Genomic DNA, 16,489 nt, shown 5'->3' on the forward strand with positions numbered 1-16,489 from the left:
AAGTCAAAAATTTATAAGATGCAAATTAGAAAGGAGATGTAGGACTTATTTTGATATAAAAATTGACTTTTATATTTGAGGGGCATCAGAATTGGGGGGGCAATTCTTTTATATATTGGGGGGCATCAAAATTGACTTTTATATTTGGGAGGCAACTTTTATACTTGAGTCTTTAACTTCTTTTAAGAGTTATCATCTCTCTTCAGTGAGTAATCCTTGCAGCAGTCAACAACAGAGGTAAAAATGGGAGAGAAACTTTCTCCTCTGCTCTTTTATTCCCTCCTTAAAATTAATGTTTTAAGGAAGTCCACAAATTAAAAAAACAAAACTAGGATGCAGTTTGACAGCATAAAGAAATATGATCAAAATTAAACTTTAAATGGTTACTGGAGGGACAGCTGGAACATTTGGCTATAGATATATGTCAATCCTCTTCAGCCTGAGAGTCCTTTGGATTCACCGTGCACAGCGCCCAGAGTATCAGATTGAAACTACAGCCAACACTGATATCAACATATAATGATCTGATAACTTCCCATGTCATATAAAAGCAAAAAGAAAAAATCTAGGAGGATAGGGAAGATTTTGAACCTGAGTAAAAGTTTTTCCTCTTTCTCCAAATTTCACACACTTACAGAGGAATATGAACTCTGGCTATGTGCCCCTGCTAATACCATTTGGAGTGTGTTTTTCCCACTGAAAAATTCAGTGCAAGAGTATCACATTTTAAAGTGATTTTTTTTTTTAAAAGAAAGGAGGGTGGGTGGAAATGAACAGTTCTAACATTTGAGTGTTAGCTCCAGATGCTTCTATTCGAAACCTCTCATTTTCTTGGATGACAAATCTTTCTTTAAGGGCCTCTGATAAGCAGCAAAATCTAGGTTTGATTATTTTAGGGGATTATTTGAAAAAAAAATCTAGGCATGTTTCTCTTTCTCACCTTCGCTATATTCACCACAAATGGCTTTTCTTCCTTTAGTTACAGTGTCTAACAGGATTTCCATTCCGTTGAAAAATGTTTCTGGAGGTCTGAGAATCATTTGGAAGCACAGGCTTTTAGAAGAGGACATTACTTAGCTGGTATCTAGGATACGTATATCCCTTGCTTTGGTATTTTAATTTCACCAAAGAAACGTGTGTTTGGTGAGTCTGCACACAGAATTTATGCCTTGTGGTAAAATCTAAAATGGAGTACTTGTACTTGATTTATTAAAGGAAAATTATTCTTTACTAGGTGTACCTTTGAAGGACAATAAGCAAAAATTCCAAATGTGCTTGGTGTTCTCATAGCTTGATGGTCTCTCTGTGAATCAGGGAACAATAAATAAGGCTCAAAGTCCAAATCTACAACACTGTCTTGGTAAATCTTCATTTATTTGATCAGTTTCATTAAAAAAATTAACTTGTCTTATATGAAGAAAACTACTGGCATCTTAAAAGTAAAATAAGGGATTTGTATGTGTTTAACCCACACACACATTCATATTTAAAACATGATTAAAAACCTAAACTTCGGGCTTCCCTGGTGGCGCAGTGGTTGAGAGTCCGCCTGCCGATGCAGGGGACGTGGGTTCGTGCCCCAGTCCAGGAAGATCCCACATGCCGCAGAGCGGCTGGGCCCGTGAGCCATGGCCGCTGAGCCTGCGCGTCCGGAGCCTGTGCTCCGCAATGGGAGAGGCCACAACAGTGAGAGGCCCATGTACCGCAAAAAAAAACAAAAAACAAAACCTAAACTTCAGTGCTTGCCCTCTTGACTGGTAATGGAAAGACTGCAACATTGCATGTGGTAGGATTCCTCTTAGGATTACCCTGTGCAGATTAGCCGCTGATCCCACATCATTAGCCAGTCCAATAACACAAGGCTGAACAACTGTACTTCCCTCTGGTACACATGCTAAACTTTGAGCAATAACTCATTGGATAGCGGATCCCAATTCATAGCCACATGGCTAACTAAAGGGCATGTGATTTCTCAGAATATAGAGTACCCTAGTTCTATCGACAATCTTTTGAGTACAACACTGTATAACAAAGTCAGAGATTTCCAAATGGCCCTATACACAACGCAGCACACACTTGTCACATACAGTGCAAATGGCACTATTACCTGCAGTGTTAGAGCCCAAAACAACCTGAGGGCTGTACCACCACCTCAGGTACCTAACTGAGCAACCAAGCCGACTTTGTACAGTTGCAACATATAGATATCTATGACCTCCCACAAATCTGAAGCTTGTGAAGCTTATGGGTTTTGTTGTTGACAATCGTTTTACACTAGAGTCATCCGGATTTTGATGCAGATTTTAGTATGAGTGATATTCTTAGTTATCAATTTTATGTTTTCCTTCAAAACACTGAAAATGTAAATGCCAAAGATAGGCAGCACCGGATCACTGTAAAGTTATCAGTGGAAGCCCGTGAGACACAAAGTTAAGCAGTCTTTAAGAATATTAGACCAAAAACTGACTCCTCAAAGAGAGGCAGAGAATTGGTTGAAATATATTTTAGCACTTCTTAGTGTCAAAGCTCTTGAAAAAAAATGCTTTTTATTTCACTGTTAAAAAACAAAAACAAAAACAAAAAACTCCTTTCTAATAGAATCATGAATCTTCAGTTTTCTCCTTTATTAAGAAAAAAATGTTATGATTCAGGGGAACAAAATTCAAGTGAGCACTGATGACCTCACCTAGGCATTAAAACATATAAATTGAGCTCTTCTTTCTTAAATGACAAAGGAACCATATTTCTCAAAATATACCACCCCCTTCTTTATAATTGTATGCTGGTCACTGCATCTAACTTCACCTTGCAATGATAAACAGACTTTCTTCTGGGTGAGAAATCCCTTAGGTGCACGGCTACCTAACATGTCTGTTATGATGATACAGGAGAGATTATATTTACATGCAAATAGATACATGAGACTTAATTAATAATTGTAAACATAAGCATAAACAGAGATGAACTATACTAGAGGGAGATATGTGAGAGAAAAGAGTTAAATTCAGTCAATATTGTACTTCTGAAAAAGATTCAAATATGAGAGAACCAAATGAGGGAACAGTCTAGAATGGTATTAAACTCCATTGTATAATATAAACAAAGCAAAATTATTCTTGCCCAATTACCAAATAATGGTATAGGACTACCACAGACCAATCACATTATAGAACAGTTACTAGGTATAGTTCTCAAACCACTAAAAAGAAACACTGCACCAGTGATTGTGGGTATTTAATTTTAACCCTTGGTAGGAAGTGCAGAAGGGTGATTTTTCTCTTGTTCAGGAAATCAAAAAACAAGCAAGGCAGACTTCCCAGACTCAGCACAGACCCAACAGCTTTAAGCTGTTTCATAGATACACAGTTCGAACATTCCAGGAGAGAAATCTGTAATTTCCTAACCAATGATTTTTAAGGGGCAAAATTCCCTATTAACACAACCAAATTGACCATCAAATGGAGAGGTTAGAAAGCAAACCAGGCATAGTCTAGATAAGTCGCAATGTCTGGTGTAAAATTTAACCCCTTGGAGACAGAAATAACAGAATGCATCCATCAAGCACTTGGGTATTCTGCTTTATTGCTGAGCCTGGCCAGCCATAAGACCTTTTTTTTTGGCTGCCACAGAGATAATGCCACTAACGTGGGCTTGGAGAGGAGAGCCATATCTCCTCTAGCCAATTAAGGAGTGGCACGGACCAGGCTCGGACAGAGCCCCATGCCTGTGGCCACTCAGCACTTCCTTCTCGGTAGAGTGGGGAGAAGGGGAAGGAGACAGGAGACCGCAAGCCTCTTCCAGGAATACAGGGAATTCTCACAGAGGGTGGCAGATTCTTTACAAATGAAGTTCAATGAAAAACAGTCTCACCGCCAGAAGCCGAGGCACAAACAGACGATGCCCCATCCCCAGAAGTTCCAGCACTCGACACGCATACTCATTCACCAGCTTGTTCCTCTCGTCGTGCATGTCCTGGGACTTTTTGACAGGAGCTGTGAGCTTAGCAGCTGGGGCTGGGCAGGGCACCCCTTCTTCCATGAGCAGTAAGTAGTTATCCAGAATGAGAAAGCTGGATCTCTTATCCACAATTTTGAGAACTGCGGCGGGAGGGGAGCCAGGCTTAGGTCTCCCCAGGAGCACGCACAAGCCAGTCTGTGGTGGGAACTGCCAGCTAACGTCTCCACAAGAAAAACATTTTGGCTAAATTATCTACTGTGCAAGAGCCCCAAAGTAGACTGGAAATGAAATCAAATGCTGATCTAAATAAAAAAACAGCAAAAGCAAGCGAATGCAAGAAAATGGCCAAGAGTGATGCAGGAGAGTTCACATACATGTGTAAAAATGGACAAGCTGCTTAGAAGGGTCTAGCATGTGAGTGTGTGTGTGTGTGCTGTGTGTATGTGAGAGAGTGAGTGTGTGTGTGTGCGTGAGCAAAGAGCAGGAGCCAGGAAGCCAGGGCAGTTGTGAAGCTGCAAGGAGAAAAGGATGAGCTCATTGCAATCCCTGATTCGTGACAAGCAGCTCTGCTGTTGCTGCCTCTGCTGCTGCTGCCTCTCGCTGTGAATCAGTAATGAAGGGGTAGGGAAGGAAGGGGAGGGAAGAGAAGGAGGTAGGTGAATGAGCATGCAGAGTTTGTCTCGGGGGAGAATGCTGTAATAGGAAGCCAATGGCGAGCCATTGGACAGATGCGCTTCCCCTCCCAGTCCACCTTCAATCAGTGTTAGGCTGACAGCTTATGCTGTTGAATCTTAAACCCACAGACAGATGAGCTAGCTTCTCCTAACATGTGATGCTCACAGAAAAATCAGACAGCCTGCCAGCTAAAAGGCTGACCTTTATTCACTCTTGCTTTCTAATAATGGTAACAGATACAAGTCTGATTTTTTTACTGCATATTTAAAGTGGGATGCTCCAATCCTTGTTAGATTACTGAAATCTCTAGCAGAACAGAGGCTTAGGGGAAAATGATAGAGTATGGACAGAAGAGCAAGGACCGAACATCCAAGAAACGACATGCCCTCAAGTTGAAGTGTTTATGCAATAATGACTTTTTGCAATGCTAGGATATGCAGAAGTATTTCAGCATTCTGGGAAGGCTAGCTGCAATTAAAAGGAAGATTATTTTTAATGTATTTTTATTTTTTATTGTGGTATAGTTGATGTATAGTATTATGTAAGTTTCAGGTGTACAACATAGCAAAAATGAAGACTCTTATAAATACACAATGTGATAAAGCATAAAAACCTACAACATAATAATAAGAGTATACCTTTAAGGAACTATTAAAGTTGAGATTCTCAAAGCAAAAATAACTTTCCTAACCTAAAGACTGATAAACACTCACTTAATAGTTCAAAACATTGTTTTGATGCATTCTGGTCTAATCCTTCCCTTGTAATAATATAACTTAGAGTTATTCACAGTTTAAAATTTTACAATCTTACTATTAAAGTTTTATATTAATTTCCTTGATGTGAATCATCAGTTTTAGCCAAATCAAGGCAGAAGGACAAGATCCCCTTTAAGGATAGTTTCTTAAATTTATCCTAACAATTAACTACTATATATTCAGAATCTTGGAGCTACTGTTCTGTAGTTGGTCTCATATGAATACCAGACCAGTTTCTTCATGCAAGCTGTAGCATGGTGCAAAGACTAGTGGGGCTAAGAGAGCTGGAGGAAGTGCCTTCCGAGTCTTAGTTTCCTATTTTGATAAATAAGTTACAGATCTCTGCAAGTAAGAAAATAGAAACATTTATCAGCATACCTCTGTGATCTTGGTTACAGAAATACATTAATTACAGAATTGGGGATAAAGGGAAATACTGCCTTCCTTAAGAGAATACTGTTTGGTTTATTTTTCCAAAACCTCAGGTGAACAAAACTTTTTTGGGTTAAACATTTAAAGTATTAATTAACAAAATATCTTGAATAAGATATTTATATTTTGCTGTCAGGCCTTCTATTTCTTCCAACAACGATTTATTAAAAACCTATACATGGGCTTCCCTGGTGGCGCAGTGGTTGGGAGTCCGCCTGCCCGTGCAGGGGACACGGGTTCGCGCCCCGGTCCGGGAGGATCCCATATGCCGCGGAGTGGCTGGGCCCGTGAGCCATGGCCGCTGAGCCTGCGCATCCGGAGCCTGTGCTCCGCAATGGGAGAGGCCACAACAGTGAGAGGCCCGCGTACCGCAAAAAAAAAAGAAAAAAAAAATCCAATTAAAAAAAAACCTATACAAAGTAAAGATTTTAATGTACAATGATAAAAGCCATTAGAATATGATATGTATATATATGTGTGTGTGTGTGTTGTATATATATATATATATATATAAATATATATATATATAAAAATATATATATAAATTTCAGATCCTTGAGATTTTGGAGGAAATGTCTTATGGGCTACCCAGGGTGGGAGTTGGTTTAGCCAGAAGTGGGGAAGAGGGAAGAGGTTCTGGGTCTCTCATTACTCGAGCCCCCTGCCCTTCCCCCATCAGCAACAACAGCTCCATTTTCATCTTATTTACATAGTGAAGTTCTGCATGAGATTTTGTTTGAAAAGACTGTGCTACTGCTGTGTAAGTGTGAAAAGCACTGCCATAGAAGCTTTACATTGAAGAGCAAGGGGACATTTTGACTTGCAAGCGAAGAAAAAATTCAGTGACTCTTTGGTTTATAGGATTTTTTATGATTTATTTTTTTTAAAAGATAGGGTAGATGTTTCCATCCATCTGACTTGGTCTCAAAGACCACTAGCAGAAGCATTTTTTTTTTTTTTTACTTATATAAACCAGAAACAAAAAATTTATTGCCCAAAAGGAATTAAATTTAAAAATTAATCAAAAGACTTCGGAACTGGTTTGGCTCTGATGCTCACAAAAGAAGTTAAAACTATATGCACTAAATATTAAATGTAATAATTAAAATATGATAGTTTAATGAGCAAAACAAAGTTACACTTAAAAGATTTAGGTTCATTTAACAAAATGCTGTGTAAAAGGCACTACAAACCAGTGAGTCATGTGTTTCAGTTTTCCCAATCTCTCCATCATCCTTCCCCTCAAATACGTATTACCCTTGAGGAGGTAAAAGGTACAGGCTCAGCTGCAGGCTCTGAGTGGGCCCTGCTGGGATGGAAGAAGTCGTTTTCGGCAGCAGGGTCCAGGGCACACCTACCCCAATGAGGCTGAGGAACTGTCACACCAGGGGCCTACAGAAGGCACTGGGGTTTAGAGGAGTGGAGAGCCTGAGGAAGAACAGGAAGAAATGGGGGCAGGTCCAGCTAGCTGCTCCTACCAGTCCCTGAACCAAGACCCCGAACCAGAAGGGGCAGAGCTGGCACCAGTGCGGGGTGCAGAAGATGGAGCTGCTGACATCCAGGGTTGGAACTAAGGCCCTAGGGCTTCATTCCCGGGACAGGCCAGCAGAGAATGAGGATGAAGATGAGGAGGGAGCTACAGCACTGAGCAGCCACAACTCTACAGTCATGGACCCAGAACATGCAGAGTTGGTGAAAAGGGCGAAGGAGGTGATATTAAATGCCCAGTGGGAAGATGTGGTACAGAAGGCCCTCCGAGCCTGGCAGGTGTCCCCTGCCTGCCAATGACCGCACTGAGAGCTGCCTCATCTCCCTGCATTCCAGGGCTGATCATATCCCAGGTTGTAATGTTCATCCCCATGCTCCCACCCCCCTTTCCACATCAAGGTAAACCAGACTTCTTCTCAGAGACTTATTAATTCAGTTCTATACACATGGGGACATCAGCCCAAGCCCAACCCACCTTAGCATGTATCACTCTATGGAGAATAAAAGCACCCCCTTCCAAAAAATAAAATAAAAGAAAGAAAGCATCATCCTTGCCTTCAAAATTTCCGTAATTTTCCGACCCTGGTCGTGTTTTCAGGTTGTCCCTTGAGAATAGGCTGTTGATCAGTATCAGGTAAAATAACTCTTCTAGAATATCACTTGGCAAAAAGAAAGAATGTATTCTAGCGATTTTTGAAGCCCTACGAGAGTGAGTAATCTCAGTGAGCATTTCCCCTTATGCCTCCCCAACTCCCCAAGTAATTTATTTATTGCTGATCAGATTCAGCAATAAATAGAGTATACTTATAACTCAAAGATAAATTTTTGAGTTATAAAGTAGTCCAAAAATGAAACTAATGATAGAAAAGAAACTCTTCTGAATTAACCAGTTAATAATACATGATTTCTCATATTTCTTTACACTATCATAAAGGAGATTTTTTTAAAATCTCTATGAAGGAAGTTCAACAGCAAATTGAAGATAATATGGGAAATTTGGATGAATGATCCAATGAGGCAGAGTGAGAGAAAGGTAAAGAGGGCAAGGCAGTGGTCCCAAAGCCATGGTCTAAAGAACAGCAGCCTCACTCTGGAGTGCTAGAAGCAGGTAGATGGTGGTGCAGTGCTAATTAGAGCCCTGAGCTTGAGTGCTCTACCTGAGCCACTCCGCTCACTGATTGTGGACATGTGCAGGACATAAATAGATTTCCATTGTAAAGTGAAAAGATACTTGACTTAATTTATGGAACTGTAATTAAGAACAGTAAGTGCACAGTAACACAAGAAGTAGTTTCTTCAAGGGTTACAAAGGTGAAAAAGGAAAACACTTTCCAATCTGTAGGAGCTTAAAATCCGGGAGGCATTCAAACACAAAGATAAAGCAGGATGTGGACACTGTAAAAGGAGGAACACACTGTGTGTTATGATCTAGTCATGTCTTTGTTGTCCACAGTGGATACAGACAAAAGTGGGTTTAGACTAGTGGGACTGTCCTGGACCCAAATGTAAGAGTAATGAGAATTAAACATATTTCTAAGAGCAAAGCAGGGCATTGTTTATTACATCATCTTTTAGTCACATTTACTGGCTGAAAGACATGGGTAAATTACTACTCTCTGGGACTCTGTAAAAAGGCAGTATCACCTACCTAGTCAAGTTGCTCTGAAAATTTAATAAGTTAATGTATGTAAAGGAATATTTCATAGTGCCTAGCACAGGGTGGGTACCAGATAACCAGTAATTTCCTTCATTCTTTCTATGAAGTCAGGAGAAGAGGAGAGCAAGTGTAAAAGCATTTTGTTCATCTGGGTTAGGGTTTAGAAAGACAAAAGACTCTGGATGTATTAACATTAGAAAAAGAGTTTGCCAATATATACAATGGAATATTACTCAGCCATAAAAAGAAACGAAATTGAGTTTTTGTAGTGAGGTGGATGGACCTAGTCTGTCATACAGAGTGAAGTTAAGTCAGAAAGAGAAAAACAAACACCATATGCTAACACATATATATGGAATCTTTGTTTTTTTGTGTTTTTTTTTGCGGTACGCGGGCCTCTCACTGTTGTGGCCTCTCCCGTTGCGGACTACAGGCTCCGGACGCACAGGCTCAGCGGCTATGGCTCACGGGCCCAGCCGCTCCGCGGCATGTGGCATCTTCCCAGACCGGGGCACGAACCCGCATCCCCTGCATTGGCAGGCAGACTCTCAACCACTGCACCACCAGGGAAGCCCTATATATGGAATCTTAAAAAAAAAAAAAAAGGTTCTGAAGAACCTAGGGGCGGGACAGGAATAAAGACGCAGACCTAGAGAATGGACTTGAGGACACGGGGAGGGGGAAGGGTAAGCTGTGACAAAGTGAGAGAGTGGCATGGACATATATACACTACCGAACGTAAAATAGATAGCTAGTGGGAAGCAGCCGCATAGCACAGGGAGATCAGCTTGGTGCTTTGTGACCACCTAGAGGGGTGGGATAGGGAGGGTGGGAGGGAGGGAGATGCAAGAGGGAGGAGATATGGGGATATATATATGTGTATAGCTGATTCACTTTGTTATACAGCAGAAACTAACACACCATTGTAAAGCAATTATACTCCAATAAAGATGTTAAAAAAAAAGAAAAAGAGTTAGCCAAACACTGATAAAAGACACTCCTGTAAGACCAACTGCCTCTTCAGTTCACCTTTAAGATTCAGACAGCTAATAATAAGTAGCAAAGGATCCATGCTCTTCTGAACTAGGAGAGGTAAAACAGCAAAAACTCAATTCTCTGCCTATTTCTTTTTTGTCTTCTAGACTACTTTTTAAAAGATGAGCCCTCAATAATTTGGCAAGTTCCTAAGATCCAACCAACAGGTTAAATAAAGGTGACACAGTGAGTAGTCCGGTATTTTGGTACTGTAGAATCCCAGGCAACTCACACTCTGCCATTCAAGTCTTGGTTCTTCTCAGCACTGTGCTATATGCTTCTGGAGGTAGAAAGGTACATCAAATGCTTCTTCTAACTTTATGCATTATTCAAGCTACTTGAAGAAAAGGATAAAATGAAATGTCAATGAGACTGAGCATACAAGTTATATCACAGGGAAATGAGTCTCATCATCTTATAGTTGGAACTCAACACACTGAGGAATTAGAGTTCAAAATAAGAAAGTACATAATTAACTGACACCGTGGTGGGTACTTCAGGTAACCAGACTGTTGGAACTCAAAAAGAAAAAAGATTCCTATAAAATATTATAGAATTACTAATTTTTTAGGAATGTTCTGACCTCTTGTGATACTTCAAGCATAACTATTTTAAAGGAGTTTTTTGTTTTGTTTCTGTTTTTCAATAGAAGAGAGAACTTTCCCCCACCAAAAGCAATTTAATAACATTCTGAATAGTCATGGTAGTATCACTATTACCTTATTACCTACTCTTGTGATCAGATTTAAGAACAATGCCTTTATTAATGCAAGAACTTCTTCTACAGTCTCTTTGAGAGTTAGTCATTTTGCCTCTGCTTCCTTATCTTCATTGACAATTAGCTGAAAAGGCTGCCTACTTTTATTACTGGACATTTATATTTGTTTAAAAAGGACTACTTATGCTAAGCTAGAAATCTGAAGCTTCCAGTCACTCAGTTGAGGCATATACTTTATAACAACACAGAATGGGTCGACTTTTTTCCATGTGATGTTAGTTAAAATATCTGAACACAGTTTCCTTTTCTTGAAGCTAATTATCCCTGGTTAACTAGGCCTCCTATGAGCTGGTTTCTGCACCATTCTAGACTGTCCTACTTCCTGCTCCAAGGAGACACTCTTTTTGGACAGTGTCTCTCAATAAAGTTTCAATATTACCATCACTGACATACTCGACATATGTTATCATACTCTAGATATGATAACAGAATCATGAAATAATGCAACGTTGTTAGACCCTAGAAACATCCAAGTCTAACATGTTCGTCCTATTGATGAAAAGAGTGAGGCAGCAGATACGTGACTTGCTCACAATCGTAAAACTTGTCTGAGGTAGAGCCAGGAAGCCAAGATCCCAGAGCCCTGCTACACAGTAGAGAACCTAGCATTTCCAGCTCTGTAACTTGCTCTCTTTCAATTAATGTAGCCCATTAAAAAAAACTATCTCATTAGGAAGACTGTGCTCCACCATTTTACTCCACATGGAATTGGTCCGGAGCCTGTGCCTGCCATCTGGTATGAAAGAACCTAAGATTCTTAGATCTGAGTTGAGAGGAGGCTTCCAAAAGCCTGCCTTGAGAATAGTCACTTCTAAACACACACCTATGATAATAAAGCACATCTGCCTTTGTAATTTTTAACTGTGAAGCACCCTCTCTTTTTAAAAAAAATTAATTTATTAATTTATTTATTTTTGGCTGAGTTGGCTCTTTGTTGCTGCATGCGGGCTTTTCTCTAGCCGCTGCGAGCGGGGGCTACTCTTTGTTCGGGTGCGTGGGTTTCTCATTGCAGTGGCTCCTCTTGTTGTGGAGCATGGGCTCTTCAGTAGTTGTGGCTCGCGGGCTCTAGGGTGCAGGCTCAGTAGTTGTGGTGCACGGGCTTAGTTGCTCTGTGGCATGTGGGATCTTCCCGGACCGGGGCTCGAACCCATGTCCCCTGCATTGGCAGGTGGATTCTTAACCACTGCTCCACCAGGGAAGCCCCTCTCTTTTTCAGTCAAACAGAGAAGCTACATCCTCGGCCGCTCCGTCACAGTGTCTACATAACAGCAGCTTTTTTGAAGCCATGTTAGTGATGCAGGCTTAACAATGGAAGCCTATCTCACTTCATTTATCCCCTCCTCTGGACAGTTTGTATGAGGCTCCTCTTTATTTCCAAGTTTAAGCAGAAGGCATAAATTAATGTTAGCAGAGGCCTGTTTTTTAATTTTAAGTTGATCGGATTAAAATTATGACATGGAATCTAGACTATTCCTTGATGCTCTCAAGCTAGATCAGCATTTTACCTTTGTGTGTGTATGTTGTCATTGTTGAAAATAATGAGGTGCTATATTCATCTTGATAAGTTGTGAACTGCCTCTACCTCCTTCCCATAGTCCATCTCCAGTTCTCTATTAAATTTGCTATCTTTGGCATCTTCGTGTTACATAGAATGCTAGGTGTAGTTTAACATCTGTCTCTGTGAAAAATAGTATTTTCAGTGGAGGAGTTATATGGGTCAGCCCATGTATTAGCAAGTGAATTTGTCTCCACAAAATGAATATGTCAAGATGGGGACATTCTTTTTTTTTTTGAATAGACAAGTCCATATTCTGAAATAAAGATGGTAATAGATTGTACAGCCATACTATTTCCCTCTCCCTACCTCCCACTCATGGCTTCAAAAGGGTTCAGTAGACTTTCAGAGGTAGCAAACGGGTGAGAGTGGAGGTGATTTTTCCTCCACTTTCATTGGACATGATTGGATTCCTCTCCACCTCCCTTGTGAGCTCAGCACTCCTATACACTGAGAGTTGCCACAAGATGTCTTGTATGATGATAGTAACAAGTGAACAGGTGTGTACAGGTCTTTCCTGCTTGGTGGGCTCCTTTCTCTACCTCATACGCATATTTGTTCCAAGCAGGGCCTAACAAAACAACTTATACACCACGAAGTCTTGGTAAATATTTCAGTGACTAAAAGTATGAATAATAATAGTTACCATTCATTTAGTATCTATGACAGCCATAAACTATGCCAAGCCCTTAGAGTATGTAGTATTGCAATTAATCTTAACAACAAATTACACTCATTTTACATAGGAGACACCTAAGCTTAGAAAAGTTAAGTGACTTGCCAGAGATCATGTAGCTACTAAGTGGTAACTGCAACTATAATTTACACATCTGCTATATAAGTGTTTTAAATCTAATTTGAGTTATTTGAAACAATGAAGGAGGTAGAGTTAAACAGGCTAGATCCTAAAAGCTAATCAAGTTAGTCCAGTGGAAACAACAGGATTTTCACAGTCCAGTCACTATGAATACATAGAGGGACTAATGTGTCTTGGTTCTAAAAGAAATGACAAAAACAAAGCAAAAACTTATGCTCACTGTACCCTGGTGATCTTCTCCATACCTTTCTTTTTTTACTACTACTGAACAACCCAATCCTGAGATCAGCCCTCTCTCCAGAGCTCCCAATCTGTATATCTATCTCCTTGCTGGACAAATGCAGCCTCACACGCAAATTAATCCCGGCATGTCCAAAGTCACCATTTCTTCCCCAATGCAGTTCCTCCTCCTACATTTCCTATCCTAGCAAAGAGTGTCCTCATCTACCCAATTATACCAGCAGACATCTGGGGGTCATCCTAGAGTACTCCTTTTACCTCCACTTCCCATACTCAACCCATCATTCAAGTCTGGTTGATTTAACCTCCTCACCATCTCTCAAAACTATCCCCTCTTCTCCATTCCCATCTCTTCTGATTTGAGCTCACCCCTTAGTATGACATGCTGGGATGTCTACCAGCTGCAATACTCAAGTTACTTGAAGTTCCCCTGCACACACCAGGTAACTGCATACCTCAATGTCTTTGTTCTTGCTTTCTCCTTTTCTTGAACTGTTTTCCCCCTCTAGTTCACTTACCTTTTCCTAATTTGTTTTTATTTATTTATTTACTTGGTTGAACCAGGTCTTAGTTGCAGCAGGCAGGCTCATTAGCTGTGGCATGCAAACTCTTAGTTGCAGCATGCATGTGGGATCTAGTTCCCTGACCAGGGATCGAACCCAGCCCCCTGCATTGGGAGCATGGAGACTTACCCACTGTGCCACCAGGGAAGTCCCACCTTTTCCTAATTCATTAAAACTAAACTCTGGTATTACCTCCTGCAGGAACCCTCCCTCAATCCTAGGGTTGGGGTACATGGCCTTCCCACTTGCTCTCTTTCCACCCTTGCTGTCTGTCTCATAACATTTGCAGGCTTGTACTTTAATGATCTGCACTGAAATCAACACTTAGGGTCCTTCTCCCCTACTAAGGCACTTAGAGATAGGTATCATGTATTATCCTTTTTGTCCTAAAAACTTAGCAGAGGCAATTACTTAACACATAGTGGCTATCCCAAAAGTGTATGTTGAAATGGTTCAGCATTCAAAATGGATAAAATATGATTATTATTCATGGGAGGGATAGATAAGCATTTCTCTGATTAGAAATATTGACGCTTTAATATTTCTGAGCCTTTAAAAATGTTCTTCCCTCTTTCTAGAATGTTTTCCTCCATTATTTTTCCTTTAAAAATTTTAACAATCCTGGGGCTTCCCTGGTGGCACAGTAGTTGAGAGTCCGCCTGCCGATGCAGGCGACACGGGTTCGTGCCCTGGTCTGGGAAGATCCCACATGTCGCGGAGCGGCTGGGCCCGTGAGCCATGGCCGCTGAGCCTGCGTGTCCGGAGCCTGTGCTCCACAAGGGGAGAGGCCACAACAGTGAGAGGCCCGTGTACCGCAAAAAAAAAAAAAAAAAAAAAATAACAATCCTGCAAATTGATGTCACGGAAAAAACAAAAGCTAAGATGTCAGAGAGATCTGGATTTAAAACCACAACTTCAAGTCTAATTAGCTACATGATTTCAGTAAAGTTAGCCTCTTTGAGTCTTAATTTCCATGAAGAAAATGAGGTTTAATATAGTAATATTATGAAGTTGCTAATGTTATTAACATCTGTGACATTTCTAGCTTGGTAAACTGGCATGATAGTAAAGATATTAACTGATAGGGAAAGCACTGGGGACAGGAAAGTATGGAGGATGAATGCAGTTAGTGAGGACCATGTGGTAATCCGTTGGAGATGTTCCATAGGCCATGGGAAAAAGAATCTGGAGCCAAGAGATGGGTTTAGGAATCACTGGTAGCCATATGCAAGATGGAACATGGGAATAAATTAAGTAAATTAGGGAAATACAGAAGTCATGAAGAGATGTTCTACAGTATACCTTGATATTCTTAATCATCCCGGATGTAATTTAATAACTAGTTGTATAATTATACTGTTAGGGAAATTAATCTACCCTACCAGACAGAAAGTTCCATAAGGGTAGGCATTGCATTAGCTTCACTCACTAGTATTTTTCCAGCACTCAGTACAGTAATTATCTATACAAGGAGCTCAGGAAATGCTTACTGAGTTGATGAATGGTTGCATTGCATATAATACTCACCAATGGGCTTTCTAATCATTTGCTTTTGAAATTTGGTGACCTAAATAAATGGTAATGTGAGAATATAAATTCCTAATGAAAATGTCCTGAGGTGGGGGTAAAAATAAAAATCTCACAAGTTCCTGTTGTGGGCCAGACATTGTGCCATCTGCTTCTATACACGATCTCACTTCATTCTCATAATGTGCTGTAGTAAAATCATAGCTAAAATAAATGATTTTCTCATGATGTGAAAAATCAGTTTGCTCCATCTCTACAACATCCTTGATTTCTCACTTTCCCTCAGCCTTCCAAATCCAATTTATCTAAATATAAGTCAGCCCTGTCAGCCCTATCTACAAAGCTATCTTAAATCTGTCCTCTTTCTCCATCTTAATTGTCACTACCTTGGTCTAAGCTACCATCATTTCCTGACTGGTCTTGAAATAACATCTTAACTAGTCTCCATGCTTCTATTCTTGCTTTTCTTTTTTTTCTTTAAATTTTTTATTTATTTTATTTATTATTTATTTTTTGGCTGCATTGGGTCTTTGTTGCTGCACGTGGGCTTTCCCTAGTTGTGGCGAGCGGGGGCTACTCTTCGTTGTGGTGCACGGTCTTCTCACTGTGGTGGCTTGTCTTGTTGCGGAGCATGGGCTCTAGGTGCACGGGCTTCAGTAGTTGTGGCACGTGGGGTCAGTAGTTGTAGCTCGCGGGCTCTAGAGCACAGGCTCAGTAGTTGTGGCGCATGGGCCCAGTTGCTCCATGGCATGTGGGATCTTCCGAGACCAGGGCTTGAACCCATGTACCCTGCATTGGCAGGTGGATTCTTAACCACTGTGCCACCAGGGAAGCCCTATTCTCTCCTCTTTTCAATCCACATTCCACACACCAGAATTCCTCAATCAAAACAATGTCTTAAAACCATAAATCAAATCAAATTTCTTCCTGCTTAAAACTTACACTGGCTTCCCATGTTACCCAAATGCCAATGCATTTCTATTCCTTATGTGTCTCTGCTGATCTGG

At 40.6% G+C, this 16,489-nt stretch overlaps 1 protein-coding gene and 1 pseudogene across 6 annotated transcripts in view; one reads left to right on the forward strand and one right to left on the reverse strand.

Annotated features, from left to right (window-relative positions):
* Positions 1-16,489, reverse strand: part of RABGAP1L (RAB GTPase activating protein 1 like) — a 687,593-nt gene that overhangs the window by 142,327 nt on the left and 528,777 nt on the right. The window contains exon 1 of one of the 6 annotated variants that reach the window (XM_029228034.1): positions 3,871-4,714. The exons of the other annotated variants lie outside the window; for them this stretch is intronic. Within the exon in view, the coding sequence (XP_029083867.1) occupies positions 3,871-4,038 (168 nt within the window). The 5' untranslated portion in view covers positions 4,039-4,714. Of the gene's footprint in view, positions 1-3,870; positions 4,715-16,489 lie in introns of those variants that run through there. 6 annotated transcript variants of the gene reach the window in all.
* Positions 6,991-8,018, forward strand: LOC114898807 (annotated as a pseudogene).

Source organism: Monodon monoceros, unplaced genomic scaffold (genome assembly GCF_005190385.1).
Source record: "Monodon monoceros isolate NGI ecotype Baffin Bay Population unplaced genomic scaffold, NGI_Narwhal_1 Super_Scaffold_18, whole genome shotgun sequence".
Taxonomy (NCBI): domain Eukaryota; kingdom Metazoa; phylum Chordata; class Mammalia; order Artiodactyla; family Monodontidae; genus Monodon; species Monodon monoceros.